Source organism: Baudoinia panamericana (assembly GCF_000338955.1).
Source record: "Baudoinia panamericana UAMH 10762 unplaced genomic scaffold BAUCOscaffold_5, whole genome shotgun sequence".
Classification (NCBI taxonomy): domain Eukaryota; kingdom Fungi; phylum Ascomycota; class Dothideomycetes; order Mycosphaerellales; family Teratosphaeriaceae; genus Baudoinia; species Baudoinia panamericana.
The window spans coordinates 716,355-744,133 of record NW_006911261.1 but is presented as its reverse complement, the minus strand read 5'-3'; the positions used below and the strand labels follow the sequence as shown (position 1 = coordinate 744,133).

The following is a 27,779-nucleotide window of genomic DNA, read 5'->3' as shown; positions in this document are numbered from 1 at the left end:
ATGAAAGGTCCAAGCTCTACTGTAGCGCTAATTCTTCACCTTCTGAATTAGCGCGTGGATACATTGTAGGTCTTTCTTATAGCCTTTCAGACTGATGCATGCAAATTCGGCTCCGCGCCACGTCCGTAGAGTTCTGCTATCCCATGCGGTGCGAGGCGGTCAATCATGGGAAACCCTGTTCTCGCTAAAGTATGGCCTGGCGCTGATACGGAGAACTAAATGTATCGCGAATGTGAAGTGCAGAGCACTATCAATTCACATCTGGATCCGTGAAACTTATGAGGCGTTATATGGACCATGATCAGTAAGATGGCTCCTATGGATCTTTGCACAAGCTCACCGTGGTGGTGCGTAGTCTCGCCTGAAGCAGAGACTCGCGTGTATCATTCCAGTGGACCGGAAAGACGGTACAAGGGAACCAGTGCTGGATTATCGCCCAGAAACAAAAAGGTGATTGTTGTCTCACTGTCAAGCTCAACCAAACTGGCGTATGGAATGATCAATGACGGTCACCAGTATCACCATCTAGAACGTCAAAGCGATGCGGGAAATCTGCATGGTCTTCATAGAAACTCTCACCGAGACTCTGCACGTTTCATTATCTCGCAGTTAGAGCACGAAAAAGCGAAGTGTTCCTACGTGTACAAGAGCATTGTTCAAGAGCCCAGACCCCCTTAAAGAAGTCGTGAAGAAGATCAAATGCAGGGACGCTTGGTTGCTAGACCAAGATTATGGTGAACTGCAGTGGGTCGTCGTGCAGTGCTTAGTTGCCTGAATCGGGTCTTCCAGAGTGGAAGCTCCTTCAGGTTGATCGTCAAAGTCTACTCTCATCGAACGCGCAGTATGAAAGAAGCGCAAATACATATGCATGCTTGACGTGGCGGAGCGATTGGTTGCGAGCAGCCGTTCCGCTAGGACTTTGCGCGTGCACTCCGCGTCTCCAGAAGCGGTCGAACTGCATAAAGCCAACAGAACAGCCTATGCAGTATATTACTTCGGAGTGAGGAATCTCTCCTGCAGTTTTGCACACGATGTCAGAGCAGTACTTAGCCGGCGCCTTCGATGCTACGGCCATCAGGAGCCTCCAGGCTGTAAAACATTTGGGACTACTTAACGTCGTTGACGACCTGAGAGCCCAAGGCTTGAACGAGCATGTCGACCTACCACAGCTCATTGTTTGCGGCGATCAATCCAGCGGCAAGAGCTCCGTCCTCGCCGCGGTCTCTGGGGTGTCATTTCCGAAGAAGGATAACCTCTGCACCCGTTTCGCCACAGAGGTCGTTCTTCGGCGCGACGATGCACTCGAGGTTGCTCAGGTGTCCGCGAGAATCACTCCGAGTAGCACTCGACCATTGTCAGATCGCCAGGCGCTGGAAGCGTTCGTGCGTGAACTGAGTTCCATGGAGAATCTGCCAGAAACAATAGCAGACGCGGCTATGGTCATGGGACTCGGCGCCGCTGGGAGCGCCTTCTCTGCAGACATTCTCCGTCTGGAAGTACGAGGTCCCCAAATGCCCCAACTCACTATCGTGGACCTACCAGGCCTAATCCATTCGGAAAACAAATTCCAGACTGCAGAAGACGTTGCACTGGTGAACGCACTCGTCGAAGGTTACATGTCGCAGGAGCGAAGTATTATCCTGGCGGTGGTATCCGCCAAGAATGACTACGCAAATCAGATCGTTCTCGCGAAGGCCAGAAGCGCAGACGCAACCGGTCGAAGAACACTCGGTATCATCACGAAACCAGACGCACTCCATCCCAAATCGACAAGTGAACGGTCGTTCTTGAGCCTCGCACGCAACCAAGACATTGAGTTCGCCCTCGGCTGGCATGTTGTCCGCAACCAGGATACCAATGTGACAACAGAGATGGACCGGGACAATGTTGAGGCACACTTTTTCAGCACGTCACAATGGAGAGAAATTGCCGAGAAGGATCGCGGCATCCACTCGCTGAGGGACAAGCTAAGCCAAATTCTTTTCCGCCAGATTAGGCGAGAGCTTCCGGAATTAATCCGCGAGATTCTGCTCGCAAAAGAGGACACCGCAAACCTTCTTGGTCGCATGGGTCGGAGTCGCGCAACATTGTCGGAGAAGCGCACCTTTGTCATGGAGGTTGGGCAAGCGTTTCGTGACCTCTGCCGTGCCGCCTGCGAAGGTCTGTACGAGGACGCCTTCTTCGATGATCTGTCCTCGGACAACCAGTCCCGGCGTCTCCGAGCAGCGGTGGAGAACGGTAATCTTGCGTTTGCAAAGAGAATGCTCAATTTGCCAGTTACAAGCGTGATCGTACACGACAGCCAAGGTAGTAAGCAACATGCGCCATTACCCGTCATGGAGCGAGCGAAGATACTGATACGCTCTCATCGCGGCAAAGAGCTACCGGGAACCTTCAATCCTATTATGATTGGACAGCTGTTTCGAGAACTTAGCAGACCATGGTTCAAGTACACGCGCGAACATGCGAATGAAGTGTGGCTGTCAGCGAGGGCGGCAGTGGTCGCGATGCTCGAGACAATCACAGAGGATTATATATGCGATGCGTGCATGAAGGCCGTGATCGATCCCGAGCTCGAAAGTATGCAACAGGCAATGGAGACCCGACTGACCGAATACATGCAAGAATTTCGTCGTCAGCCGATCACTTACAACCACTATCTCACCGAAACCGTGCAGGCAGCCAGATATGGGCGTGAGCATCATGAGGCAATTCAGAGATGCCGAGAACTACTCAAATCCCGTGGCACTTTAACCCTTCAAGACGTAGGGTTGATTGTCGATGCCGTTGTGCCGCGCAGGGAACCCGACATGGAGAATATTGCGGCGCGCTCACTGGCTGATTACGCCGAGGCCTACTACAGGGTAAACATCTCCGAAGCGCAACCGAACCGTACTAACTTCGTGTCTCTTTCAGGTGGCTCTGAAACGCGTCATCGATGAGGTTCCAGCGCACGTGATTGAGCCTACAATCTTGACCGCCCTTCCAACACTTCTCGACGCTCCCACAATCTTAGCAATGTCTACGCAGCAAATCGAAGCCATAGGTGGAGAATCGCCCACGAGGACAGCGATCCGAAGGACCTTACAAGCCAAGCTTGAGGTGCTCGATCGTAGCAACCTCATCTGCAATGTGTACGCCGAAAGAGCTGCTGAGGCAGATGCTGAGCCGCGCGCGGATGCGCCAGAAGGTTCATTCGCTGACGTGGACGGCCAGTCTGACGCTGGTGAGGTTGACGGTGCTTCCGACGCGCGATACGACGGAAAGTCCATCCTATTTACTGAGGACCCTTCGCTTGGTACTGATCCCCCTTCGCTGAATGAGGTTAGCGCGGTAGAGACAGCTTACAACGCTCTGTCGTCTGCTGCCAAGAAAAAGAAAAAGGGAGGCAAGCTGCTCGGTGAAAAGTTGGCCCTTTTCGATTGAATGAGGAAGTCTTGCGGTCGTCGTAGACGACGAAACTATGATTACACCTTCAGGCTTTGGGATAAGTTGAATCGGATGCTTGCAAGCGATCGGTCTCGACGGACGTATAAGTAACACTTATATGCCGTGTATACGAACACTTGCCAAAGCGTAGCCACAAAGGTCCCATCTGTGCTCATTGATCTATGCACAATCATAAGGCTTGTGCTGTACTTTAGACTTGAACGCCGTTGGTGACCTCTTTCGAGTCATTATGGCCCCTGCTGCATACGATTTGCGCCGCGTGAACCCATAAAGCTGGCGATTTGATCATGAGCAGCTACTGGTTTCTATAAGATCCAAGAAAGGCATTGGTGGGACTGGTGAACGACTATTCCCTCAGCAACCAAGACTCTGCCTACTTGACACGGCAGTACAGGTGATGGCGATGACGAGCTCGTATGTCAGCAGGCTGCAGCAGCCAGGACGTGGAGTAGATACAATGAAGTTGGTGTTAAGGCTGCGATCTCTGGTCAAAGCGCGCCGTCCGCTCATTTAGCGCTTCCACGTCCCGGATCGTGCATGAAGACGTGATCCACCCAAGCCGAGTGCATGCGCAACGAGCACCACGTGCTCTCAACCGCTGGACCGGGAACACTGGGCTTTAGACAGCCTGCATAATGACCACATGTCCTGGAAAGCGGCACAGATATTGCTGCGACTTTGTACTGGTACAGCCACTGCACGCGGATTAGGTTAGGTAGGGTTAAGGACCCCGTCCCTCGCTGTTCTCAAAGTTCACGAGTCGTTCAGGATACACCCACCAGGAATCAGACTTTGACACTACAGTAATGGAGGGCGGTCACCAGCTCGTTCGTAGGCTTCCTGATGACCGCTTAGAGGTATAAGTGTCCTGTCTGACCTTTACGCTAGTCACTGATCTCTTCCCAGAGGGCCGAGTATATCAACTCAATTTTGGCCACGGTGCGTGAGCTTCAGGAACGAGATCGTGGGACTTTCCGACTGGTGAAGTTCCGAGTTATAGAGCGCAACCAAGGCGACAAGGTACGCTTTCTGCGATTCTTCAGCTTCGAGGGAACGGACGAAGACACGATGGCGCTGATCCAAGACCACGGCAACGACTGGGACACATTCGCTCGGTGCGTATGGAGTAGCGCCTCCAGAAGCCATCCTGTTTCGCACCCAGATCCACAAGCTCACATTCTGGGAATGTACTTGCGCGCCGGACGTGATGACGCATAGTCACGCATCGCACAAAGACTTTCATGTGTGGTACTTGTTGAATACAGGGAACGATTCGCGATCACGCCGATAGAGGACACTGCTCGCATGCTACATTTAACTGGAGGCATGTGCAAATCGTATGAGAAGGCACTAAATACTCTTATGACCATGATCGAGCGGGGCCGCAAGTATAAATTCTTGGAGCAGGAACTGGGTTTAGGAGTTTGTATTTGCTTGGGCACTGACTTGTCTGAGAGCCAGTAAGCCGATTACAACGCTCCATCTTTGCGCCACTAACCCATGACGCAGCTGGGACAAGCTATTGAAGAAGACTACGGCCGACTTCTCTCGCATCATGGAGCACTTGCGCGAAAAAGGCGTATCCGATATGGCTAATCGATTGGGTCCTTTGAGGGACTTCGTTGTCAGCCAAAAGATTCGGTCGTTCACGACGGACCCAACTTTTGTGGCGGAGCCGGTGACGTTGACGATAAGTGAAAATCGGTCGTGCCGTGCAACACCGAGCGATCTTCAACACCACGGAGCCGATGCAACTTCACCTGCAGCGCTTGAGACGGACAACCGTTTGGATGATGTAGACTGGGCTCATTTGACTAACCTCTGAACTCGTTCCTTATTGGGCACACAGCATACCTGAAAGAGACGCTCCGCCTTACTTTCCTTTGACAGTTCAGTCGCTTCCATTACAGTGACAACGTGAGTATGCCGGAGGTTGAGTCGGGTCGCCTCTGCCGTCTTGGGAATCGGTGTTCAATCTCATTCATTACGTCGCGGCGGATGTGCTCGACGACTCGGTTCATGACAAAAAGGGTGTGCTTGTAGATTACGTCGTCGTCCGGTCGCGAGAGAAGTGCAAGCTTCCATCTTATCCAAGCCGTTCCGTGGTGCCGCATATACAGGCTACAGCAGTAACATGACGGTCTGCTGGAGCCGATGTATCGATCGTTTGCGACAACTTGCAAGCCTTGAAAGTAGGAGTGCTCCATCGGGAACACTTCTGCATGCGTGGAAAGGCTGACTCTTTCACCGTCGAATGTTTCGGTAAAGCTGTGCTCGAAGTCAAAGTCCCGGAGTGTTTGAAGACGTTCGCGTAGCTCTTCGACTTGGTGCTGCTGATGTGGTGGTGCCATACGACGGAGAGCGCCGGACAAGGTGGTCTTTGGGTCTCTAAAAGCAAGCCTAATTCCGTTCGGTAACTCCAGCCATTGGCAAAAGTGGTTGTCGAAGAGTGCAGGGAACAAGTGGGCTGTTCTTACCGCCAAGACTGATTTCTGATGCCAACTTCCTAGTCTGACGAGATAGTGTCGTACCAGAGACTAATCAGAGAGTGTACGCAAGTCAGAACTCGCGTCGACGAGTCGGTTGAGGGTACCCTGGTGATTGAAGGACACCGCGGACAGACACAACTCAAGGGGATGGTTGCGCAATTCTTGCAACTGACGCAGATCCTGGATCAGATCACTTGTGTCTGCTTGACTGCAAGACGTAATTCGCGACTGTTGGATACTAGCACGACCTACTTGCAAGTGAGCCGTCTACGGCACGTCGACATGCAGTGTCTAAGTATCGAGACAGCTCCTTGATGTAATGTCTAATCTTGTCCCTGCTCCGTTTGATGCACTCTGTCGCTAGTCTATGAGCTGTTTGTACTCGTTCTACATCCGTCGACCTACCGACGAGCTGCAGCTGGCTCAAAATCCATTCCAGGTGCGGGATAGCACGCCGGTGAGGAGAAGCCACCCGGAAAGCAGCTACCGCCAGCCGCGGATTCGGCAGCAACGGACGTCACTGTTTTCCCGCCGTGTTCGAAGTCGCAAAAGCAGGAAAGAGCGTCCAGAAAGTTTCGCCACGTTGTCAGAAAGTCTTGTGAGTTGGTAGATACCGCTGGCGCTAAACACGAGGTCCTCGAGCTGGGTTGAGCATCCACAAGAGCACAAGAGGTTCGTAAAGGCGATGTCTCAGCCGATGAATAGGATCAAATCTGGGCTCTCCAGCCCCATTCGAGCGGTCGGACATCTAGACGGATCAGCGTGAAACGAAAGGGTTCACGAGCAGTTGTGTATCCAGCCGTGGCCTTCCTGTCTACTTCCTGACGCAGCTGTGGAGGCGGAGAAGCTTCATCCTGCACTAAGAACGATGGGCAAGAAGCACACGCGTTCACGCAAACGACTCAACAAACGCTGACGAAGGGTCGAGTGTCAACGAGAGGTAACGCAAGTCACTTATAAGCCTCGCAAGATTCCACTCGGGCTGCGACGAGTGCAGACGTACTGTCATGACAAAGCTACTGTTGGGCTCACGCAACACGGACACACAATCCTAACCCCGCTGCCGCCTGACGCAGTCACAGTGCTTCCAAAGTCGCATGTGATCCGGGTGGGACGATTTGAGCCCACACCGAAGTATTGACGGGTTGATTCAAGCTGCACATTCTCAGCTTGAAACAGGGCGCGGTTGAAAGGTTCGCTAAGGCGAGCTTGTAGGTTGCCACGTTCTCCACGTACTTCGACTGCCGAATGCCTAGCCCCAGATTTCCCACACCACTTTGTACAATACAAGAAGCCTCGTATGGCGTCGTTAATCATCATAGCGTGATGAACAGATACCGAGGGACCCAGTGTTCCACTCTGAGCATCCGCCTTAACCGATAGCAAATGTCGGGATAGCGCAGGTAAGCGCTGGAATCTGACAACTAAATGGTCCACTTGTGCTGCGTAGAACATTGGTTCAAGCGAGTCAATGTAACGACCATCAAGAAGTCAACGCGATAGTTAGTTGGTTATACTGTCTAGGAAGGCGGCCAGAGGCTTTTGGGATCTGACGTGGGACGTACATGCTCTGCCGACAAGCGATAGAAAGGTGGTATATAGAGATTTGGAAGTACAGGTGAGGAAACCGCTATTTCTGCCGTCGAAGCTCTTACCCGCAGCGATGACGACACCCGCACTTCAAGGCATGCACTGATAGTTCGGGCTTAATCACTGCCATAATAGCAGAATGACCCATCACTGTCAAATTCTTCGGTCCAGAGATCATCAGAATCCTCGGTCAGGCCATCAAAGCCTCCGGTCAAGGCGTGCGTTGAAGTTATGAGGGTCAGGCGGCGCATCGTGCCAGCGAGCTCGTCAGTCTGATGTGTGCGATTCTGGTTGGGATGGGAAGGCGATAGGGAAAGTGCTTCGGCTCCTCCGCGGGCCGTGGACTCTTCAAACAGCGTTCGTAACCGTCTCTCAGACTGGCTGGGTGTCCAGGTCAACCATGTTGGCGGTCCGCGGGCCATGTGCTGCCCTTTGCCACGAAAAGATGGGCTCTGAGAAAGCTGAATGCGAGCGTTCGTCTCCTCTTCGATCTTCCTCCACCATGCGTCACACAGCCTACGTCGATACACTTCCCGAAGATGCGGCATGAACTTAACATCTTGCGTACAATATTGCAAAATTTCCTTTGACAAAGGCCGTTGATCAAAGACGGCATAAGAGCCCCCTCGATCGGGATCGAATAATCTCTTGCCTTGATCCTTGATAATCTGCCATTCATTCCTCTTCGAGAGTTCGATGCTACCATCCCGCTCAATGCACCTGGCCAGGCCATTCACATTCCTCTTCGAGAAGCTCCTTGAGGCCAATTCCATTAGCTGCAGGTCTTCAATGCCAGCGACCCGGATTCCGTAAAGACCGAAGAGAGCGTCCGAGTCGTTTCGGATGTCAAAGAAAACTTTGACGATGTTGGTCGACTCTAGGACACTCTTCAAAGTGCGTCCATTTGTACCAGCCGTGGTGAAAGCATCGTGCTCGAGGGTGGTCACGTCGACGAGATAAACCTCCTTCTCTGGCACTAATAGGATCGTGACCAGTGATAGAGTGCCGTTGCGTGAAAGATTGTTGCCTTCCAAATCCACGTACATCCTCGGTGGCTGGCCGTCACACTCCCCAAGATCGCTTAGAAACTCTCGTAGAGCCGTAACAGTATCAAGAAACCTGGAGTCCATTGCGACTGGTGTAGCTAGCTACTCAACAAGGTGGATATCGGTCAATCGGAGCCCTAAGGCGATGATATTGTCTCGAAGGGCTGAAGGGCATCTAATCCAAGTACACCGCATTTTGCAATCCTAAGTGAGCTCCGCCGATGTCATCATGCTTCGAACCTACTAAGCGACTCGTGGACGACATCGTTGGTCCGATCGTGGTGAAGTCCCACATAATCTGCAGATTCAATGCAGTGGCTGCAACGAGTGACATAGCTCAGAGCTTGCTCGGTTGCGTCTTGAGCCAGCCATCAATGCATACGATCAGCTGCGTTGATAGAGCCCAATTGCTCAAGCACCATATTCGCCGGAGTGGCATCCATCTTCACATCCTGCCTTGAAAAGGCCCCTCGCTTTCCCTCCTTAGTTTGTTACGGTGCTGCAGTTTATTTGATCCTCTGGCGCGTCATTTCTGAGTTGCTTGACTGTGGTTTTGTTCGCTTCGCTGCCCATTCTGACGAAAGCAAATGGGCTCGTGGGGTTTACTATCGCTCTAGTCATGTTCTCGCTAGAGTGTGGGCGGGATGGGTTCGGACTAGCCAGATGGGAGCAGTTGTGGGATGATTGCGGCCTCAAGCCTGTAGGTTTCATCGCCAAGTGCATAAAGGCGAGCCGATTCGGCAGTTGGATCAAGAGAAGTGATGACAGATGACTTCATACAGATGACTTCGTACAAGTGCCTCGTGCGGTTGCAGTGAACATATCAGATTTTATTGCGGCGCGACAAATCGGTGACCTACCCGTGTGTTGCGTCGCAAACAAGGCTATGTCGGGATCTGCAGGATGCTAGTAGACGCTTGCCATTTGAGTCACTAAGATTTGACAGGACGGTTAGTCGTCAAGGGTGCTGTTTGTAACCGTAGCGTAAGACATAAACCCCAAGGAGCCCAACTCCATCTTGCAGGCAGCGAGTGCAGCATACAGAATTGTGCTCAACCTGTGTTTCGATAGTGTCACCCTAGGCGTGTCTGGCTGTGTTGTGTGACGTGATAGCGTTCGTGTAGTCAATTAAGCATTTGCAGACATGGCAGTCTGGCTTGGGACGTGCGATTCTCCAGCGCGACGTGCCCCTTCGGCCTAGCCCCAGAGCCTAAGCGGAGAAATGAGCTGACTTGTTGACCACATCTCAGAACCACATGCCACGGTCTGTTGGAACGGGTGTCAGTAGCTATGACGGGGAAGCGATGCGGTACGCGATTAACGTTATAGGAACGTATAGACTAAAGGCAGTGCTGATGGGTCAGCAGCGGGCAATGATGATGAAGAATCGCCATCATCAGCCAAACGGCTTAAAGATGTCGCCAATTGGCGGCCTGGTGACCCTGCACGAAGCGTCTCTACTCTGTACTCTGCGAACAATCCGCCAGACGACGATGAGAGGCTTACACATAAGGAACAAGGAAAAAGTGGTCGCGCGAAAGGTAGTAAACCAGCACCGCCTCGCTCGGGCTCTTACTTTGACCTCGCTTGTGAAGCCCTTACCGCTCACCCAAACGGACTGAGGTCTGATGGAATAGTCGAGTGGCTTCGAGTCCAGCGCCCCGTGGATTTTGCATACTACGGGGAGGCCAAGCTCAAGACATCGATTTCATCGACTTTAAGCATGCAGTCTAACAAAAAAAGGCCAGAAGTTTGGAAATACAGAGACGACACAGTGAAAGGAGCAGGATACATATGGAAATTGGCCGATATTCCGCGCTTCTACCGCACGAAAGAAGACTTGCACTTATCGAACAATGCGCTCGGACAAATTTCGAGCGACGCCGCAGCAACACACCGGACCGCTTGGGCTTCCATGGCCACCCTTGGCGGGCAGATGGAGCCAGGGCACGCAGAATCTACGGTGGCTTCGTCCAGATCGTCTGGCGAACTCAACACCCACGAAAGCAGGCCGACGCCTCAACCAGCGACTGCGTTATGTTCTAATGACGGGACTCGGCCCTTGATATCAGACCAAGCGACAAGCGAGGCAGCTCCAGACCTGCAGGAAATACACCAGCGCTCACCTCATGAAGCTCATCCCGCACGGACTCCTGGAAGCAATCACGACCAACCGCTATCCGCCGCTATTGATGGTGAGACTGAAGTTATTACCACTATCGAAGAGTCTCAGAAACCCACAAAGGATTGTAACGCGGAGGTCATTATGCAGAGTGAAGACAGACTCCATTACGGGAAGCTAGTGCTACAGCTCCGTCAATGGAAAGAGCGACGTTCGCAGCTTACAGAAGAAATCGCCGGCGCCCAGATTCTGCTAGGCGACATCGACGTGCTTCAAGACCATGTAGTACAGGCATCTGAAGAGTTGCTGGAACTAGAGCGCCAGGTCGAACAAGCTCAGAACAGAGTTGAATCTGCACGCAAAGATTTGGAAGCTGCCAAGAATCGGGCTGAATATGTTACGGCTGCAAAACGAGAGGTCGAACGGATTGACAAAACTTCGCTCGAAGTGCGTGAGCAATTAGGCATTGACTGAATGTGTGAGTGGAACTCGGAACGATGTTAAGGGTTAACAAACGCCTCAGCCGCTCGTTGATCGCCTCGCAGTCCCGGGTCACGTGGAGATCCTGAATATCAGGCGGAATCGTGTCACCAATGTTGGGTTCAAAACTCCAAGAGTCTTGGAGTTTTAGCTGTCGCCTCGACGTCGAACCTTCTCAGCCTCGATCCACTCCAGAACTTCCTTCTCCCGCAGACATGAAACCCCCTCGATTCGAGGAAAGTCACACTCGAATCCAAGCTTATAGACGACCATACCGTTACCAAAGACCGCGACGTATTTCCGAAGCTGCCTCTTGTTGCGTGCTGCAACGAAGGGATCTGCACGAAATCCAAACGTGTTTTTGTACTCGATCCAGCGGCATGCGATTCCACAAACAGATTTCAGCCGCGGAAAGAGGACGTCAGGCGTAAGTCTGATGACATTGTTGTTGCCGTCCCGGACAGAAGCTATGATTTGGTCCCTCTGCTCCTGCTCCCTCAGTAACTCATTGTCGAGCGAGCAGAGCTGATCGACGAAGGCCCACTCGGCAACCATCGCTTTGTGGCGCTTTTCATCTGCTTTTTGCTGTCGCTGCTCGGTTCCTTTTGGAGTCTTGTCGACCGGTAGGAGGCGGAGAGCTGCCTCCAGTATCGCCGACACTACATCGTTTTCCAGATCTGTCTCTGTCTGCTGAATCACGTCGCTCGGCGTTGGGTTTCCGGAACGAAGCTCACACGCCTTCCGGAAGACGATCGCAACCTTCGTACGTGGGATGCCCATATACGGGACATCCGTTCTCTGCATATCGCAGACGGAGCGACTCGGAACACTGACTGCTGACTCGACCTTCGAATTCGCTTGTGCTGTATTGTTTGTACTTGTTGATTGAGGCATTGACGGTATAGATATGCACGGAACAAGAGCAGCACGCTCGAAACGATGAAGAAAGCCACCTATACTACGAGGAGCAGCTGACTTTCACTTTGGCGCTCAGTCAGGACTACTTGCAAAGGCTGTTGGGGCCTCTCGCTCAGATGTGCATTGACGGTATCGGCCCAGAAGCGCTCCAACGTGAAGCCATAATTTCTGCACCTTATCCAAATTCACTTGCGAAACTCAGATTCGCTTTGCAGAGCATCATCGATCGTGCTGCATAATGTCAGAGCCTGGTGTTAGCAATCAGGTCAGTAACATTCGATTTGCCCTCTTTCGCTCATGGACAGCGCACGTTACTCGCCGTCAGTGCTACGTGTGATAGTTCATTGTCTCTGTGAAACTGAACCATTGTGCAAGTGTCCTGTGTAGGGCCGTGGGTGCAGTCACGAATCCTCGGCGGTTGTGTTACAGCAAGGGTTCAGCAGTGAGTCAATAACCTCTCAAAAGGAGAGAACGTTCCGTCTGGGAAAAGCGGCTTTTAAATGTGCACACGTCGAAACCCACGTAGGCCAGTCATGCTCTAATAGGCACAGTCAAAGGTATGTGAGGCAAGGTTGCTTTTCAACACTGGGGAGATAATGAAGAGCCTGCTCTTCTTCTACAGCAATAGCAAACGCAGACTCGCAATTATGCCATGCCAAGCTGACTCCCGAATCAGCCTGCCTTCATTGCCGCTACTGTTGGACAGTCTAGTTTAGCTGGCGCTGAGTTAACATTGACGAAGTGGGCCAACGGTCATGACGGTCCCATGTCCTGTATTGCACCAGCTGCGCCAGAACTGCTCGGATGATAGCGCTAGCCGAAAAGATCCCTTGCTCCCTCGTGAAACAGTGGCAGAGGTGAAAGCAGCATTTCAGTTTGGGGCCATGCTGTATCTTGAGCCACAAAACTTTGGTAGAGCCGGTCGATTTCAGCGCGGGTGATCCTCTCCTGAAGATAATGGTATGTCAGGGCCAAAGCAGCGATATCATCTTGCTGGAGACGCGTCTTGATCGCGTCAAATACAGGACCACTTTTATACTTGATCCAACTGTCGCAAGGTCAGCGAGCTGGATCAGCTTAAAGATTGAGCATGACTCACCAATACTCTCGCAGATTTGTACCAACAACTAGAGCGAGTCCACGTGCTATATTTTTCTCCATATTGATATATCGGTGCCCCGCGTCGATCATAGTCGAGGTGGTCTTGACCGCATGATCGAACGATGCCGCCAAGATACCTGTGCTGCACAAGATTGCGGCGGTGGTCTCCACGGAGGGTCGACCGATGAGATCACGGAGCTCAACAAGTACCAGGCAAGCAAGCCGCTGCTTCATGCGAGACTAAGCGTCATCGCCCTTAGCATGCAAGTAGGCCCGAATGATCTGGACCTGCGCATCGAGAGCCGTGTGATAAGGGGAAGGGTTTCGGTGAAAAAAAAGCCCAGGTTGGAATGACCACTGATGAGAGCTCGATTCCAGGATATCGCGAGTCTCCTGGTCTGAGCCGGCAAAGGATTCGATCTTTGCAATTAGCACATCCTCTTGCCGCTTCTTCCGCCTGAGCTCGAATGTTAATGCTCTAGCATATAGGGCGTCGCTTTCAAGCTTATCGTGAAGAACTTCGAGGAATCTGTCCGTTTGCTCTACCTCCTGTGCAAAGTTAGCAGCATCGAAGGAAGAAGAGAAGCACTAACCCATGCTCGGACACCTTGCAACATCTCCGCGAAGTACGACATGTCGATCACGGTGACAGAGGGATCGGAGTTGAAGGCGCAATCTATAGACTTTGCCTTCCGTTACGGTCGAGGGAATAGCAATAAATGCTGTGGTCGATGCCCGTCGCCGCCATTTGGCCACGCAGCGTTCAGACACGCACGCATCTTGACGCTAAATTGGAAAATAGAAACTAGCGTACGCCGCACCTGAGCTCCAATCTAGACCTCCTGTGATGTAACGGTCCGTGGCTGTAAGGCGGAAAGCTGGAATATAAATTGTTGCCCCGAAACCGAGACTCCCATCCAGCTAGCAGCGACTCATCCGTTGTTTCCGGGTTGCGCAATGTCAGCGTCCACGAGTTTCTCGTTTGGGAGGATGCAGAGTCTCTCTGATGAAGAAGATGACCGCACGAGCGAATGGATCACAGAGTCGGAAGCATCGACCCAAACATCTCAAGCCGCCCCTTCGACATATTATTGGCTGGGCAAGATCATTTTCAAGCAGCTCCTTGCAGAGGTCGTGCTGCACGAAGCTGCAATGCATCAGGGAGGAGACCTTCTCGATGTGAGTTCTCCCATCATGACATGCAAGAGCTGTAACTGATAAGCGAAACGGCCCTGCTCACACAGAAAATGATGGATTATCCGTATGCCGCGCGCAAAGCGCAACTCGTGTCAATATCCCCTCGAATCCCAAGACATTCCACAGCCAGTGATTATTCCGGTCTCGTCCAGTCCTTCATTACGCAGCTCGGTGCTGTGTACGAACGCGGTTGCGATGCGACCAAGCTGCAGCTCCGAAGCGTGGTGCAGAGTGGGGAGCTCCCCACACCGGGCCAGCCTGCAGAAGTGCCACGTCAGCATGGACGGGAAAGGGTGCGCGGCGGCGACATCGAGCTGCCACGCTACACGTCTGCTATCAAAGAATATGGCGACCGGACGGGTATCGATGTTCAATGGACTGACGAATGTGTTTCCGTGTCTCCCCAGTTGTGGCGCGTATGGGCTCATGTTGGAGGGACCAGATTTTTTGGCACTGGGGACAACAAGAAGTTGGCCAGGCATCTCGCGTCTCAACAGGCCTGTCAGAGATTTGCAGTTGAAGCGTAAGATACACCATAGCTATCCACCTTGCGAAGTGCTGCAATGTCATCTCCGATACAGTTGCACAATCTTACCGCCAAGTAGAAATTCCCATTGGTCACTGTTATCAATGTGAATTGCTCGCCGCCATCTCGGTCACGGCGAGCTGCAGATTGAAACCATGATGGATCGTATTCCGCATCGCATAATCGCTGGAACAGGTCGATTTCGCCTAGCCGGAGGATTCTACGTACATCGTAGATTGTGTCGTGTTGGATCAGCTGTACTCGATCCCCTGTAGGCTAAGATACTCATGAGATATTAGATCCTTCTGCCGTCGCTGTGTCCGTCGGCGCGCCATGCAAAGTCTCGGTGACTTTCGTTTAGCCATCATGCTTCGTCAGACGGCAACCGAGGTTGAAAATGATCTGTATGACGCTCTGCACATCCGCAGCATGCTCTTACATTGCGATAGCCACCGCATCAAAAACAACGATACCTCTTATTACTTGAAGCATCGTATGCGCCATAGAACTTCATGGCAACGCCTATTGGACGACCTGTCGTTCTTGTGCGACTCTCGTCGTGCCGGCTGCACCACAACCGCGGTTGCCGTCGAGCAGCGTGAACACAAAGTCATTATCTGGCTCGGGGCCAATTCACAACTCCGTGAAACAGCGACCTCGCATCTTAGAGCCATCGTGGACGCTGCCATGTGCGTCGAAGGGAGGTCTGAAAGCGAAGGGTCCGTGGCGGTGCTCGACATTGTGACGAGAGCTGTGGGAAGGAGCGCGAACAAAATCTCGAACTACCAGAGCCGGCTCCGCAATGTGCTGTCTCGGCTTTCCCAGCGAATTCGACCGCATCAAAGTTGTCAGTAAGCCTTAGAGGACCTTGCACGCCTTCTGACTGACTGCTGCGAAGGGAGCCGTCTGATCACGTCCATGCATGGGATCTTGAGTCACGGGAATCATCTCACGATGTGCGACGAAGCGTACCAGATATGGCGCAGTGCGGACTTTCGACGCTCATACAACCGGTCCGTATTGCGCCAGTACAGCACGATGTATCAAGCACAGCATTATGTCGGGCGTCTCGCTGCGTGGCATGCTGCCGCACAGCGCGTAGCGTCATCAGTGCAACATTACGCTTATCTTTTTCAAAATTATGAAGTCAAACTCCTGCCACGCATCGACCCTGACAGTCCGATCAGTCGGACTTTTGCTGGCGACTTGGAGGCTACGCTCAGACGAGTCTTGCCAAACTATCAGGGCCACGCCATCTTCGCCATTGTACTACGGAGACTCAGAGGGACGGCAGCACGCTCTTGTCTTAACGTTGATCGCAAGCTCGTCCTACGTCCACACGCTGAGACCTTGATGCTCGAGCATTTCCACGCACACGGATTAGTGTACGCGAACAACGACAGGTATATTGGCTGCAGCAAGCCCTCCTGCTACTGCTGTCAGATGTACTTTGAGACACATCCTGCGAGGGCCCGGACGGGCCGCTTTCATGGCAATGCATGGATCCGCTGGGCTAGTCCTCGGCCTATTTCACTTCGAAATGGCTCGACCGACCATACTGTTCTCCATATCATCCGTCGAATGTCCGACAGGATTAGGGACGACATCTTGAGGAGCTTGTCTCCCGGAAGGACGATAAGAATCGCAATGTTCGATTCTACAACTGGATTAGCGAGCTCGGTCACGCTGTGACAAGGCATCATCAGAGGTGCGCCGTGGAGGATAATCGCTGGGTTGTCCAGAGGAACCTTCTCCGCACAAAAGTATATAATTCTTGTGCTCGACCCAAACCAAGGTTACGAAGCCTGACAGACTCGCACATGGTCGAATTTTGCAAGGAGAGTCGGGTTTTGCACTCGAGACATGCTAAATCCCCAAAACTTCCTCACTGTCAAGGCATTGTCTCCTGTCGAGCTGTCGAGCTGTTGAGCATCAGGCACTAAGTTATCGTCCTGAGGTGGAGCGTTCGTCGAGCCGCCAGGTGTCGAGCGCTGGTCACCTGGTCGTGACCTTGTCTGTCACATCGTGACATTGTCCGACTAACTTACGGCACCAGTTATAGCTGATGTCGATCAGTGATAAGGTCTCCGGCAATCGCGCCTCAAACACACCCACCACACACCCCTGACACTCTAGGTGACTTCAATCGCACCACACTGCCAAAGGGTTTCATCTTGTCAATCATCTCTGGCCGGGAGAACGCCTGAACAGTAATATCTCTCGATAATCGTACATGCGCAATGCTGTGCCACCTTTGCCGTTCCTGTATAGCAATTGCTGTGTTGCCGTAAGAACGGAAGACTTCCCATCAAGATATCGCCTTATAACGATTGGTGTGACGTCCATTCCGGTAGGCGAGGCTCATGAGTCTGCTTCAGAGATCCACAAAATCCACAAACAATCCAAATACAATAAATTTCAACCAGTTGTCCAAAGACTCTACTGAAACAGTTGTCCCTCTACAGGCATGTTATGCAGAGAGGCTAGGTTCAACATGACATCAACTGCATTAGTTGGCGGTCTCAAATAAGTCATCACATGGTCCCTGCCGCTGTGGCCCCACAAAACCGGTGAGACCTCCTTCCAACTGTAGCTAACGTAACATACCACCCCTGTCCGGCTCCACATCAGCCCTGGCGGCCACATCAAAATGAACAACGTTAGAGTCAAAGCCACCAGGCGTAAAGGATGACGGCACACCATCAGACGAACGGTCTCCAACAGACCAACCCTTTTTGCAATCTCTCGACCAGCCTATGGCCTGCAAGCGGATCGAGCGTCGCGATGAGTACTATGCCTTAAATCAAACGTCGCGGCTTCGGTGCGGCGGCACAGGACGATGTGATACTTTTGTGCAATGACTGCTTCGGATCCTAAGTCTTCCCGAGGCCGCAATATGCAGCTATTCGTTGGAATCCGTAACATCGGTGCGACCACTGTCGTGTAGTTCTAATCCATGAATCTGACCCTGGATTCTGGAAAGCGAGTTCTTGATCTCTTCGTCCATATGTGGACTGCCTTCAATCTGGCCTTCGTCCCACGTGTGGAATCTGCGTCCAGCTTTCCTGCTGTGATTCCCGCAGTATGACGAGAGGTCTATTGAACGAACAGTGGAGAGGAGCTTTTCAATCGACATTTCCATGGTAGAAGGTTCCGGAATTGGGTAGAGGCGGTTCCGTTTCAACCCCCTCATAAGCTTTCCGAGAGCGAGTGGATCACAGTTCCTGTCATGGCAACATAATTGCTCGGAACCATCATAACGGTCAAGCATGTCTGAGAGCATACTGAATACTTTCATAAATATGTCCTCTCGACGAGATTGTATATCACCTACTTACATTAGCAGCGTGATCATGCTGTTCTACGGAAATACTCACTAGTGATCCAGTAAGGAATCGGCGCTCCGTCGTTTTCAAGTCCGCAATCGGTTTCCAGGATGGCTTTTCTTGTAAGAATGTTGAATTCCGAAGGTTTCTGTAGTATCCAGCAAATGAAAACCCGCGATGCCAAATTTTGATGATGGTCTTGTAGCAGCGCTGGTCGAACGGCTTCAAACCACATGTCCGTAAATATCTCAGTGGTTTCATGCAGCTCGTATTTGTCTATCAGGCTAGCGACCTGCGTAAGGATCTGTATGTCCAACTGTCTTGGGACTCTTCTTGTCCAGCCATGGATGACGTTCAAGAGAATGTGCATGGCACCAAAATTGTCATCTACAAGTGGAACCGTCGTCTTGTCTTTGTCACCGGTCGGAAAGTTCTCTAGCGCATGACGAAATACTTCAGACGCAAGTGACAAATGCTTTGAGGATACCCGCAGCTCAACGTCGTGTCCGGCTAGCTTTGTTGATGGATCTTCATCTGTTCCATGACCAGACTCTGGTGCTTTTGTCAAACCCTCGTAATCGTCCAGGCCACCATCAGCAGGTAGACCATCCGCAGAGCCTTCGTCAACAGAAAGACCACCGCTGTGAATATTTTCAGTAGGGACTCCTTCGACAGCCACATCATCAGTGGGAACATCGTTAGTTGGACCAGCTTCGGCGGGACGATCGAGGGACGGTACCAGATAGTTTACATCGGTTTCGCCAATGGTCTCGTCGGGTCTCACAAGGACTAAATGGACATCTCCGCAAGGGTCAAAACTTATCGTTTCGCGGATTCGCGACATAGATGTAGAGTGCTAGAACGATTCAACACTCCTCGTGGCCTGGCTTTCGCACCTTACTGTGATAGGTATCTCTTCCTCGTCACGGTCCTGCAGAGAACGATAACCTCCTGGAGCTGGATGGAAAACGGAAGGGTTGTTTTGTTCACTTATTACGAACATTTCCGATCTTCTCGTTTTGGAGCAGCATGCAGGTTGGTGGGGTAGACAGATAGCTCTGCCGCTCAACGTCCTTGTACAATGTGTCTAGAATTGGGCTCAACGGACTGTGCCGGGAGTGGGGATCTTTCATCTGCGTCGTAAGTGTTGCTCGAACTGATCACAGCACACAGGTATGTCAGAATGCGGTGTCTCGATATACCAACAGACCATCGTCTTCGAAAGATACTAAACTGTCAACCAAAGCTCCAGCAGTCGAGTGGCGAACGAAGCGATCATCTTCGAATCCTGGAGAAATTCGGACAAGGAATACTACGCAGCGCCCAAGCATCCGCTGTGTCAGTTCCCGAGCTAGACTTCTGTCTCGAACTAGCGAGGCCAGAGACGACTGGTGGGATTGTAGTGGTTCTGCAGCATCCAGATTTTTCTCAGATCTACAGCGATGGATTTGCTGCGGAAGAGGCGCGGTGCAGAACCTTACGTGCAGTGAAAGAGCTCGTTCAGTTTGGCTCTGGTGGCACCAGGGATACGGATTGTGTGTCGATACTTGACTGCATGCCTTTTGCTACCGATGACTACAACGGGTCTGAATTTCACAAAGAGGGCCAAAGAATATTCTTGCGCGCTTTAGAAGCCAAGAGACCAGATGTCGTAATATCCTGCTTTCGTACAGAGACACCAGAACGATTCTTGCGACTACTTCAGGGAAGCGGCATTGGTAGACCGCCTCGCGAACCCATCCTGTCCTTTCCCGGTAAGCGCTACTCTTTCACCAGGATCAGCGTCTTTCATCCCGGATATGTAGTAAATCACGTAAGAACTGAAAGTTGTTTTCGAAGGCTGCTGGCTTTGGAGTTCGCCAAAGGTTTTGGCATATGGCACGAGACTTGGAAGGAGGAAGCATGGATGGAAAAGCTTCGCCGTCAGTGCCGCGAGGTTGCGGAGCAATATAGCAGTATGTGCCTCTCTAATCCCTCTGCATGGACTATAGAGTAAGGCTGATTAGTCTTAGAAGCCAGAGATGCGGATGATGCAAGACTATCACGTTTCAATGCAGCACAGGGAGCTCTAAGCCAAGCACTGTCAAAGCTCAAGTACTTTCGACTATTGTCCTTCAGTACCCAAGGGTGGATACAGGCGAATATCACTGATTCGCAAATCACTTGGCATCTTTGCGATGTCGGGCTGGCTCTTAAGGAAGCAGTTAAGCAACAGACCAATCTCGTATCTTACGCGTCTCTTCTGGACTCGTTCTGCACATGGGTGCAAGACCTAAACCTCACAACCGCCGAGGACGTCAACCAACGAATTACCAACGCCGGAACGGTGGGTGCGATAGACCATAACATTCTTTCGGTCATGAAATCCGAGCTTCATGAAGCATATGCAAAAGAGCTGCAGGACTTATTCTTCACATTTATGCGACAATTGAACCTTTCGTTCTCGCCCCTTCCTAACAGCAGGTTTGACTGCGATCTGGCGGCTCAGGCTTCGGCATGTTTGCGGTTCGCCTTTTCACTGGAGGATGCTTTGAGTAGAACAATCGATGCATTCGAGGACCGTCCACTACTGGAGAAGATGAAACGACTGGAATTGCAATAAGTCGACCACATCTCGCCTTTTAGCGAAGGAACACGCCCTGAGATCACTGCTTGCACGGATTGTATGTCAGCTTTATTACACATCAAGGCTCTATGAGTAAACTTATGGAGAGCGATAGATAGTGTATCGTGGTCCAAGGCCTGTAAAGTAGTCTTAATGCTTCGCATATTGAGAACAATCAAAGGACTAGTGAGTTAAGCTGTCCTGCCGTGCCGTAAATTGCAACCACAAGACGGAAGGCCTGATCTTGGGAGATCTACGGCTTGGCGCCGCATCTTGTACGTTACTTATGCCTACGAGTCCACATTATTACAGTTGATCTCATGGAGGCCTTTGTCTTCATTCCTTCAAAGATAACAAGCGGCCCGTCAATGGTCTCTACACCGTTGAGAGAGCCGGCCGCACGACTGATAGCTCGATTTAGAACGGCATTGCTCGTCGACCTCCTAAGGTCTACTCAACACATCCTTAAGCTGCGCGAGCTGGTCTCTGCTTTCTTTCTTTTGCTGTTCCAACTGCCACTCCATCTTCTCTTCCCTGTCTCTGCTCTCTTTCCTCTGCTGTTCGAGCTGCTCCCGACTGTCTTTCCTCTGCTGTTCGAGCTGCTCCCGACTGTCTTTCCTCTGCTGGTCCAGCTGCTCCCGATTGTCCCTCCTCAGCTGCTCCAGTATGCGCTCCATGTTCTCCAGTTGTTCCTTCATTTGGCGGTTCTCTCTCTTCTGCGAGACGCTGGCGGGCTCGCTCGGTGTCTTGAACACGTCATCACCGTGTGATGCCGTAAGCTCCGAGTCCTGCTGCGAGTTCTCGTAGTCAAGCGTGATCTCGGATGCGTCAAAAGACAGCCCAGTCCGTGGAACTGGATCGGCCATCCGACTCACAGCCTCTCGAATCCGTGCAAGATGTTGAGGTGCGAACTTGTCATACAAATTCTTCGTGAAACTGTAAGCCTTGTATCTCTCCCTTCCATCGTACGGTGTGAAGTTGAAGTTGGCTATGCCGTAGCGAAAGTACTCGAAGTCTTCTGCTCCGCCACCACTATTATTGTGCACAACAGCATAATGCCCATACAGATTGACTTGTTCGTTATTATGCGACAAAGAGAAGACCAGGATGCGACCAAGTAGGTTTTCCGTCCTCTCGTGTCCCCTGCCATAGACAGCAACAAAAAGCTTCACAATCGCCCTCACGGCAATGCTAGCGCTGTGAATGTTCTGGACGTGGGCTTGATCGAGCCCGACCTGTCCCGTCTTAGCTTCGCATGTCAGGAACGGAAAGCAAAGGTCCGGAGTGAAGTGGAAGGGTCCCTGTGGGGTGGCGTAATTGTCCAATTTAATGAGCTCATGCTTCTCGAACGCGGCTCGGCGCAGTCCGACGACAAAGTCTGGCTTCGGCCTAGACACTCCCATTGGTTCGCACCGCATCCATTCCGCCTGTACTTCTTCACCCAGGTAGGCGTACTCGACACAGCCGGAGAAGAAAAGGTTCTCCACGGACGGTACGACCCACGGCGTCACGTCTCGCTGCAGTCGAGCCTCGTTCAGTCCACTAATCCGCTCGAGCACGTCGTCTGTCTTCTCGGCAGGGTAGCCCGGATTCGGGACAGGAATGTGGTCTCCGGTAAGAAGAACGTTACAGAATTCCTTGCTCTCGCGCCGAAGAAGGACGGATGTCTTCATGTATATTCCGTTGTCTTCCAGACGTTCCCGCCGATCTGAATGATGTGAAGACGAACTCCTTCGGTTGTTCCTACGCACATCTGCCGTCGCCATCGCAGCTTCTTCTGAGGTGGGGTCCGGCCAAGTGCTCGTCGCAACCCAATACGCGACAGGGTTGTGAGTGACTGGCTGCGCTCGAAAAGACTCTCTTGCGGTTTGTCTTCGCTTGGTGCTGCCTCTTTCTTCCGCTAGTTCGTCCAGAACACCACGCTGTCTTTTCCTGGAGAGTGCTCGCGCACTCGAAGTGCAGGACGTAGGAGATGGGAGAGGGTGCCGTTGACAGGAATCCCGTCGCTCGATTGCACTTTCACGTCGCCGAAAACGTTCGCTTCGGCGCAAGATCGTTGTCGGCGATGCAGATTTGACAGGCTTTTGGAAGTCTCGTCTCGCCATCTGTCACACAAAAGACCGAAGTATGGTTGTCTACACGTTTTGCGACATTCGTGCAGATGTGGAGGTAGTACTGAAATAGCTTCCGGCGGTATCAGTAACCGCCGAGGTGGGCTGACCCTGAATCGGGGCTGTTGGCTAATGCATGCGACATATGTGCTAAGCGCCTGCGATTATGGAACAGTCTACAGTGGAAAGCTTGATGCGCGTTAAAGTATACATCGTCTATCGTTCTTGTATAGGTCCCGTCTTTTGACGACTCCGGCTAGAGCCGCTTTTATATAGAAGTCTACCTTCGTTTGACGTCTCATCGTAGTAATTGCATTATCGACCGCCCTTCTCTACTATCTTCTAGAACTCGAACCAATACGTTACTTTACTACTCTTTCAACACTTCGAATCTCTTTCACTCCTGCAACGAAGTATCAGGCTACAACCTCAAGCTAGTCTTCTCTTTACAGAATGTTTATACGCAAGTTAGAAACAATAGTCAGAGCAGGCGCTACAAGACTGACAGATAACGATATCGCCGTGTTGGACTGTTCAGTATTTCGATACGAACCCACTCGGGGCGAAGCTGAGTGTAGGGGCAAGAGGTAAGCATATCGAGTATTGCGTCTGTAGAGATCGAATAACGGGTGTAGAATCGAACGTTTTTGCCTCGAAGCCCGTGTGTCGAGCGTCTATCTCGGCTGTACGAGAGACATCCGGTCTGTTGTGATAAGAACGCAGTTGACTGTCCACTAGGGTTGCGAGAGGCACTGCTGTTCACAGGTGGCGGCATGGCCACAGGAGAACGGGCAATATTCATCATGTGCGCTTACATGATTCTCCTTCCCCTTCTTTGTCTGCGTGCTAACTTGCCACGGGCATCCCTACGATACCTGTAACCAGGACCCTGACGAAATATCGACGCCGGTGTCTTTTCTCGTGTATGGCCAGCACGATGTCCCCCATAGTAACTTATAACTCGCTAACGGCTTGTGTTAGTGAGATCGAGCTGTGCAGCGTCAATTTCCCACTAGACCGCTACCGTTACGACGCATATGACTTCCTGCCGAGCTTTGAAGACGGCCTCAGAAGGATAGGCAAACGGGACACTATCTTGTCAGCGTTCGACTCTGTAAAGCCGGTTTTCGCGGAGTACAACAAGTGGGACGACTACGGAATTGCCCTGCTCTACAAGGATTTCGACATGCTCCCTGACGAGCGCTTGATAGAGTGCGGCGGCACATCGGTGCCCTGGCGCGGCCAGCTGCCTCCAAGACTCGAACAGCGCCTCGTGCCCCGCTGCATACGCTTTTGGGAAGGGACGACGTTGCCGTATACCTTCACATTCCGGAACGAGAAGACCGAGCCGGCTCGCGATTTGATATTCGAACGGGAAGCCCTTTCTCGATTAGGCGGTCTCGGACTAGTACGGCTAGATCGTCATGCGTCTCGCGAATGGAGAGGCGACGTAGAGACTGAGTACGTTAACGGGAGGGCTACCGTCACCCTCTCAACTGGATTGACGGGCCTGGTGGCTGAAGACAAGAAGGTTGTACCGATCGCGTGGGAATTTCGTAGGCAACAGGAAGGCGCGAGCGAGCGCTACCGCATCAAGGTTACACGATATCGTTTGCGCCCAGAAGAGGACGCATACGACGCGAGACAGTTGCTTTCCGAGGACACCGCGTCATCCGGCAGTTGTTATACTGGGGCGGATTTGTCTGCAATCGGTGATCCAGCGAACAGCACTTGTCTGCATCAAGATCTCATAATGCCTGGCTCGGCATATGTGCCGCCAACATCGATGATGATCGACCTTGATGGACCGCCGAGTGGTTGTGGCAGCACCCACGCTGAAGCCGTCGGCGCTCCGGATCAGACCAATGGCTTGCGCGGCATAGCCGCTGCGCTCTGGTAGGCGGCGACCAAGGCGCTAGGAAGATGTGCCATGGACGACTTGCATATGGCTCTGAAGGTGTTGCTTATGGTCCAATTTCACCGCACATTGAGGGTGCGGACACGCAATAGGTGCATCGTCCGGCAGGTACTGTAGATGAATGCGCCGGAGATGGTCCCTAAGTTTGTAGCGGTTGCAGAACACTTTCTGGCGATGTGCAATCGCTAGCTGCTCGTTTCCGAGGCAGAACACACACTGGCGCTCGCATATAAGACTACTGCCCTCTGCCGGTTGGTGCACCGTGTCGGGCTGGACCGGCTGTAGTCTCACTGCTTGCTTTCTTCGCCGCAATCTTGGAAGATGCGGCTCTTGACGGCTGCAAAGCGTCATTACTGTATGGACAGCAAAGATGCGTCGGATTCGATCTTCAGCAATGTCGCTATTTGCACGTGCGAATAACGCCTCCAAAGCCGCATGTCGTTCTTCGCTGAGTTGCTCTTCTGCGCGTACACCATCCGTATCGGAGCTGTCCTCGGCGCTGTCGTCGCGTCTAGCCGTGCTTCGCCTCTTGAGCTGCTGCTCGATCTCTTGCAGAGCAAACTGCTCCCTGAATCCTGCTCTCTGCTCTTGGAGCAACTCGCGACCGAACGCTATGCGGTGCCTTGCGAGCTCCTTACGGAGGTTGCTGTACCGCTCAGCCATGTGTGTGCCCTCGGCGAGTTTAATCGTCCTATGCTTTGCACGAATACGCCTCTTTAGGCGCTGCAAGGTTCGCCGTATTAAGCGAATCTCCGGACGCCGCTCAATTTGGGCCTGTTGCGCGCCTCCCAACTCCCGCGGTTGTTGAGCATTGAGTGATCTTGTGGTGCCGCTAGCGAATGTTATCAGTTCCGTCTGCGGATTGAGGCCCCGATACGCCGCTTGCGAGTCTTTAGAGATGTAGTGGGAGAGGTAGTTGCTCTCGAAGACGCGTGAGGTAGCGTGCTGCATCATCACGTTGCGCTGAGCATCACTAATGAAAGCTGTCGGTGCTAACGTTAGCATCGCAGACTCGACGGCTGGCTCCTTGACTCACCGCTACTATCCAGAGCAGCGCCATTCGCTCGCCGGAACGCGTAGGACGTCAAGGGCAATTCTAAGCCAGTGATATCTCCCCACTTCTTGAACATCCGGTTGAGCCAACTGTATTCCATCCCGTCTGTTTCGGAAATGTCACAGCCTCGTGTAGATTGAACTATCACACGGAAAATGGGCACGTTCTCCACCGACTTACGAATAGGGAGTCGAAGTTCGTAGCTGTTGGACGGGACCCTCAGCGTGTACAGATCTTGCGGCGTGTCTATGGGCTCTTCGAAGGCATTGTCCGTGAACATCAGACTCAAGAGGACGACGTGCGGGCAAAGGGCCAGGCACGGCTCGCAGGGCACTTCAGGTATCGGGAAGGTGTTACTGGTGCCTGTTAGTCACGTAGTAGCTGACCATAAATTGATACATACGGCGCCTTTGGGCCTCGGTAACCTTTGGTCGACCGGAAAGTGACGTCGACAAGAAGCCTCGCGGTTCCCGAGAGGCCTCGATCACGTAGGAGCGATAGCTTCAGGTCCCCATAGCGAAGTCCTAATATTGCGCTCGGACGGTTGCCGGTGATGCCCGCGAGCTGTGCTATCAATGCCAGCTGCACACGGAACCGCTCATGAGGAAATGCAAGGTGCGAAGACCCCCACAGAGTCTTGAATAGCTGCAGCTGGTCATCAACGTTCACGACAGGTTTCGCCCGGCGCTCGACCTTAAGATTGAATTTCCGGGCGAGTCGCTGCCGTACCTGGTGTACATTCAGTAGGTGCGCGAGCCACGCATCGAGTGTCATTTACCGCGATCATGCTGTCTTTAACGCTGGGCTCGAGAATTTGTAGGCCAGTCCGACGTCGGCGTACCAGACATAAGGAGTTCCAGTACGTCTGCAACGAGCTGGCGCTACGTATCCTGCCCTGACGGGTCTCTAGCAGCCAATGGAAGAAGCTGTAGATAACGCGGATATGAAACTGCTGGAGCTCGATCGTCGGGTCTCTGCGGGTATAGTGGCAGTAACTGTTACGTAGTACTGCCGGTCAGTATCTATCGGTGCTCAGAAAATACTGCTAGCCAAACCTTTGCCACTTCGTCTCGATCATATTCAAGAGCTCGTTACTACGCGGTGCATAGAGCCGTTCTGTGCTACCTATAGCGTCGAACTCATCCTCCCGTAGTATGTACTCCTCGCCGAGAGCATATAGCTGATCTTCCTCGGCACTGTATCTATCGGACTGGGACCGCCGCCCTGCCTGAGCCTTACTCATAATCTTGTCGATGTTCCTAACGTCGTTTCCGACGATGTGACAAGAAGTGACTGCTAAATGTCGCGTTAGCGGTGAATTTGACGCCAGCCTTCGGTTGGTCGCAAAGGTACTGCAGTTGCTGAATGATCGCTCCGCAGACCGTCTCAGCTATATTAGGTACGTTACATCGCTTCGGTCTCGGGTTAGCGACCAGGCAGGATGCCGTGAAACGCGTCGTGCATAAGGTCTGTACAGTCTGCATGTCTAGCGGAGGCGTTATAAACTAAGGTAGGGAAACTCCTAAAGGGAGCATGTAGCCTAATTAGCCTACAAATGCATCCGTTTCAAGCCTCGAATTTGCTTCTACATACTTTCAACTTATAAAGTATATATACTTCGTAAGTCTATCGACTATAATAAGTATCGAGTCGTATGTCGATTTTGTCGCTAGATCCTATAACTTTAGCAGTAGTCTAATAAAGTCTATTATAACTTCTTCCTATAGTTTAGTCGGTAGATATCGTACTATTAGTTCTCCGTAAGTCGTATATTATGCTAGCTTGTTCGTTTAGTATTCGATATATTTTTTAATATAGTTCGCTATATGTTTCTTTATATATAGGA

The 27,779-nt window shown here is 52.0% G+C and overlaps 16 protein-coding genes across 16 annotated transcripts; 8 read left to right on the top strand and 8 right to left on the bottom strand.

The window, feature by feature from the left end:
- Nucleotides 1-196: 196 nt before the first annotated feature.
- Nucleotides 197-855, top strand: BAUCODRAFT_444965 (uncharacterized protein). Its single transcript, XM_007677534.1, has 2 exons — nucleotides 197-450; nucleotides 517-855. The coding sequence occupies exons 1-2, from the start codon at nucleotides 298-300 to the stop codon at nucleotides 676-678; spliced, it is 315 nt and encodes a 104-aa protein (XP_007675724.1). The 5' UTR covers nucleotides 197-297; the 3' UTR covers nucleotides 679-855.
- On the top strand, nucleotides 856-3,393 carry BAUCODRAFT_444961 (uncharacterized protein). The gene is made up of 4 exons (XM_007677533.1): nucleotides 856-2,310; nucleotides 2,380-2,864; nucleotides 2,917-3,134; nucleotides 3,217-3,393. Exons 1-4 carry the CDS (start codon nucleotides 1,032-1,034, stop codon nucleotides 3,317-3,319), a joined length of 2,085 nt encoding a protein of 694 aa, XP_007675723.1. The 5' UTR covers nucleotides 856-1,031; the 3' UTR covers nucleotides 3,320-3,393.
- A 1,383-nt stretch (nucleotides 3,394-4,776) lies between these two features.
- Nucleotides 4,777-5,275, top strand: BAUCODRAFT_121740 (uncharacterized protein; the record flags this gene model as incomplete). Its single annotated transcript, XM_007677532.1, has 2 exons — nucleotides 4,777-4,910; nucleotides 4,960-5,275. 2 exons carry the CDS (start codon nucleotides 4,777-4,779, stop codon nucleotides 5,273-5,275), a joined length of 450 nt encoding a protein of 149 aa, XP_007675722.1.
- Nucleotides 5,276-5,354: 79 nt separating this feature from the next.
- BAUCODRAFT_68347 (uncharacterized protein) lies at nucleotides 5,355-5,981 on the bottom strand (the record flags this gene model as incomplete). Its single annotated transcript, XM_007677237.1, has 1 exon — nucleotides 5,355-5,981. A coding segment is annotated over one exon (627 nt), but the record flags the coding sequence as incomplete, so codon positions are not given.
- A 1,946-nt stretch (nucleotides 5,982-7,927) lies between these two features.
- BAUCODRAFT_47352 (uncharacterized protein) lies at nucleotides 7,928-8,644 on the bottom strand (the record flags this gene model as incomplete). Its single annotated transcript, XM_007677156.1, has 1 exon — nucleotides 7,928-8,644. A coding segment is annotated over one exon (717 nt), but the record flags the coding sequence as incomplete, so codon positions are not given.
- Nucleotides 8,645-10,298: 1,654 nt separating this feature from the next.
- Nucleotides 10,299-11,171, top strand: BAUCODRAFT_121738 (uncharacterized protein; the record flags this gene model as incomplete). The annotated part of the gene is made up of 1 exon (XM_007677531.1): nucleotides 10,299-11,171. The coding sequence occupies one exon, from the start codon at nucleotides 10,299-10,301 to the stop codon at nucleotides 11,169-11,171; it is 873 nt and encodes a 290-aa protein (XP_007675721.1).
- A 77-nt stretch (nucleotides 11,172-11,248) lies between these two features.
- Nucleotides 11,249-12,381, bottom strand: BAUCODRAFT_444900 (uncharacterized protein). Its single transcript, XM_007677530.1, has one exon. It carries the CDS (start codon nucleotides 12,069-12,071, stop codon nucleotides 11,325-11,327), a length of 747 nt encoding a protein of 248 aa, XP_007675720.1. The 5' UTR covers nucleotides 12,072-12,381; the 3' UTR covers nucleotides 11,249-11,324.
- Nucleotides 12,382-12,800: 419 nt separating this feature from the next.
- BAUCODRAFT_444734 (uncharacterized protein) lies at nucleotides 12,801-13,607 on the bottom strand. Its single transcript, XM_007677529.1, has 2 exons — nucleotides 13,195-13,607; nucleotides 12,801-13,143 (listed from the first exon to the last, which is right to left on the bottom strand). The coding sequence occupies exons 1-2, from the start codon at nucleotides 13,428-13,430 to the stop codon at nucleotides 12,909-12,911; spliced, it is 471 nt and encodes a 156-aa protein (XP_007675719.1). The 5' UTR covers nucleotides 13,431-13,607; the 3' UTR covers nucleotides 12,801-12,908.
- A 712-nt stretch (nucleotides 13,608-14,319) lies between these two features.
- BAUCODRAFT_32985 (uncharacterized protein) lies at nucleotides 14,320-14,989 on the top strand. The gene is made up of 2 exons (XM_007677025.1): nucleotides 14,320-14,375; nucleotides 14,426-14,989. The coding sequence occupies exons 1-2, from the start codon at nucleotides 14,349-14,351 to the stop codon at nucleotides 14,918-14,920; spliced, it is 522 nt and encodes a 173-aa protein (XP_007675215.1). The 5' UTR covers nucleotides 14,320-14,348; the 3' UTR covers nucleotides 14,921-14,989.
- A 152-nt stretch (nucleotides 14,990-15,141) lies between these two features.
- On the top strand, nucleotides 15,142-16,846 carry BAUCODRAFT_444772 (uncharacterized protein). Its single transcript, XM_007677528.1, has 3 exons — nucleotides 15,142-15,766; nucleotides 15,818-16,474; nucleotides 16,584-16,846. Exons 1-3 carry the CDS (start codon nucleotides 15,253-15,255, stop codon nucleotides 16,589-16,591), a joined length of 1,179 nt encoding a protein of 392 aa, XP_007675718.1. The 5' UTR covers nucleotides 15,142-15,252; the 3' UTR covers nucleotides 16,592-16,846.
- Nucleotides 16,847-17,857: 1,011 nt separating this feature from the next.
- On the bottom strand, nucleotides 17,858-18,654 carry BAUCODRAFT_51931 (uncharacterized protein; the record flags this gene model as incomplete). Its single annotated transcript, XM_007677169.1, has 2 exons — nucleotides 17,858-18,249; nucleotides 18,297-18,654. Coding segments are annotated over 2 exons (750 nt in total), but the record flags the coding sequence as incomplete, so codon positions are not given.
- A 404-nt stretch (nucleotides 18,655-19,058) lies between these two features.
- BAUCODRAFT_444728 (uncharacterized protein) lies at nucleotides 19,059-20,485 on the top strand. Its single transcript, XM_007677527.1, has one exon. The coding sequence runs from the start codon at nucleotides 19,429-19,431 to the stop codon at nucleotides 20,239-20,241; it is 813 nt and encodes a 270-aa protein (XP_007675717.1). The 5' UTR covers nucleotides 19,059-19,428; the 3' UTR covers nucleotides 20,242-20,485.
- A 516-nt stretch (nucleotides 20,486-21,001) lies between these two features.
- BAUCODRAFT_32978 (uncharacterized protein) lies at nucleotides 21,002-23,097 on the bottom strand. The gene has a single exon (XM_007677024.1). The coding sequence runs from the start codon at nucleotides 22,953-22,955 to the stop codon at nucleotides 21,294-21,296; it is 1,662 nt and encodes a 553-aa protein (XP_007675214.1). The 5' UTR covers nucleotides 22,956-23,097; the 3' UTR covers nucleotides 21,002-21,293.
- A 174-nt stretch (nucleotides 23,098-23,271) lies between these two features.
- BAUCODRAFT_32977 (uncharacterized protein) lies at nucleotides 23,272-23,871 on the bottom strand. Its single transcript, XM_007677023.1, has 3 exons — nucleotides 23,822-23,871; nucleotides 23,700-23,766; nucleotides 23,272-23,646 (listed from the first exon to the last, which is right to left on the bottom strand). Exons 1-3 carry the CDS (start codon nucleotides 23,823-23,825, stop codon nucleotides 23,496-23,498), a joined length of 222 nt encoding a protein of 73 aa, XP_007675213.1. The 5' UTR covers nucleotides 23,826-23,871; the 3' UTR covers nucleotides 23,272-23,495.
- A 27-nt stretch (nucleotides 23,872-23,898) lies between these two features.
- Nucleotides 23,899-24,861, top strand: BAUCODRAFT_23582 (uncharacterized protein; the record flags this gene model as incomplete). The annotated part of the gene is made up of 1 exon (XM_007676937.1): nucleotides 23,899-24,861. The coding sequence occupies one exon, from the start codon at nucleotides 23,899-23,901 to the stop codon at nucleotides 24,859-24,861; it is 963 nt and encodes a 320-aa protein (XP_007675127.1).
- Nucleotides 24,862-25,166: 305 nt separating this feature from the next.
- BAUCODRAFT_130449 (uncharacterized protein) lies at nucleotides 25,167-27,478 on the bottom strand (the record flags this gene model as incomplete). The annotated part of the gene is made up of 6 exons (XM_007677526.1): nucleotides 26,989-27,478; nucleotides 26,712-26,928; nucleotides 26,337-26,662; nucleotides 25,916-26,289; nucleotides 25,234-25,862; nucleotides 25,167-25,208 (listed from the first exon to the last, which is right to left on the bottom strand). Exons 1-6 carry the CDS (start codon nucleotides 27,174-27,176, stop codon nucleotides 25,167-25,169), a joined length of 1,776 nt encoding a protein of 591 aa, XP_007675716.1. The 5' UTR covers nucleotides 27,177-27,478.
- Between the last annotated feature and the right edge of the window lie 301 nt (nucleotides 27,479-27,779).

What these genes read in the sequence shown, in the direction of transcription:
- BAUCODRAFT_32978 (XM_007677024.1), bottom strand. Translation starts at nt 22,955, where the DNA reads ATGGCGAGACGAGACTTCCAAAAGCCTGTCAAATCTGCATCGCCGACA.
- BAUCODRAFT_444965 (XM_007677534.1), top strand. Translation starts at nt 298, where the DNA reads ATGATCAGTAAGATGGCTCCTATGGATCTTTGCACAAGCTCACCGTGG. An exon ending in TATCGCCCAGAAACAAAAAG is followed by an intron (nt 451 to 516) that starts GTGATTGTTGTC and finishes GACGGTCACCAG; the next exon opens with TATCACCATCTAGAACGTCA.
- BAUCODRAFT_444772 (XM_007677528.1), top strand. Translation starts at nt 15,253, where the DNA reads ATGCAAAGTCTCGGTGACTTTCGTTTAGCCATCATGCTTCGTCAGACG. An exon ending in AATTCGACCGCATCAAAGTT is followed by an intron (nt 15,767 to 15,817) that starts GTCAGTAAGCCT and finishes ACTGCTGCGAAG; the next exon opens with GGAGCCGTCTGATCACGTCC.
- BAUCODRAFT_32985 (XM_007677025.1), top strand. Translation starts at nt 14,349, where the DNA reads ATGCATCAGGGAGGAGACCTTCTCGAT. An exon ending in AGGGAGGAGACCTTCTCGAT is followed by an intron (nt 14,376 to 14,425) that starts GTGAGTTCTCCC and finishes ATAAGCGAAACG; the next exon opens with GCCCTGCTCACACAGAAAAT.
- BAUCODRAFT_32977 (XM_007677023.1), bottom strand. An exon ending in CAGCAGTGCCTCTCGCAACC is followed by an intron (nt 23,647 to 23,699) that starts CTAGTGGACAGT and finishes TGTCTCTCGTAC; the next exon opens with AGCCGAGATAGACGCTCGAC.
- BAUCODRAFT_444728 (XM_007677527.1), top strand. Translation starts at nt 19,429, where the DNA reads ATGCGGTGTCTCGATATACCAACAGACCATCGTCTTCGAAAGATACTA.
- BAUCODRAFT_444734 (XM_007677529.1), bottom strand. Translation starts at nt 13,430, where the DNA reads ATGAAGCAGCGGCTTGCTTGCCTGGTACTTGTTGAGCTCCGTGATCTC. An exon ending in ACAAATCTGCGAGAGTATTG is followed by an intron (nt 13,144 to 13,194) that starts GTGAGTCATGCT and finishes ACCTTGCGACAG; the next exon opens with TTGGATCAAGTATAAAAGTG.
- BAUCODRAFT_444961 (XM_007677533.1), top strand. Translation starts at nt 1,032, where the DNA reads ATGTCAGAGCAGTACTTAGCCGGCGCCTTCGATGCTACGGCCATCAGG. An exon ending in CGTACACGACAGCCAAGGTA is followed by an intron (nt 2,311 to 2,379) that starts GTAAGCAACATG and finishes ATCGCGGCAAAG; the next exon opens with AGCTACCGGGAACCTTCAAT. An exon ending in ACGCCGAGGCCTACTACAGG is followed by an intron (nt 2,865 to 2,916) that starts GTAAACATCTCC and finishes TGTCTCTTTCAG; the next exon opens with GTGGCTCTGAAACGCGTCAT.
- BAUCODRAFT_444900 (XM_007677530.1), bottom strand. Translation starts at nt 12,071, where the DNA reads ATGCCTCAATCAACAAGTACAAACAATACAGCACAAGCGAATTCGAAG.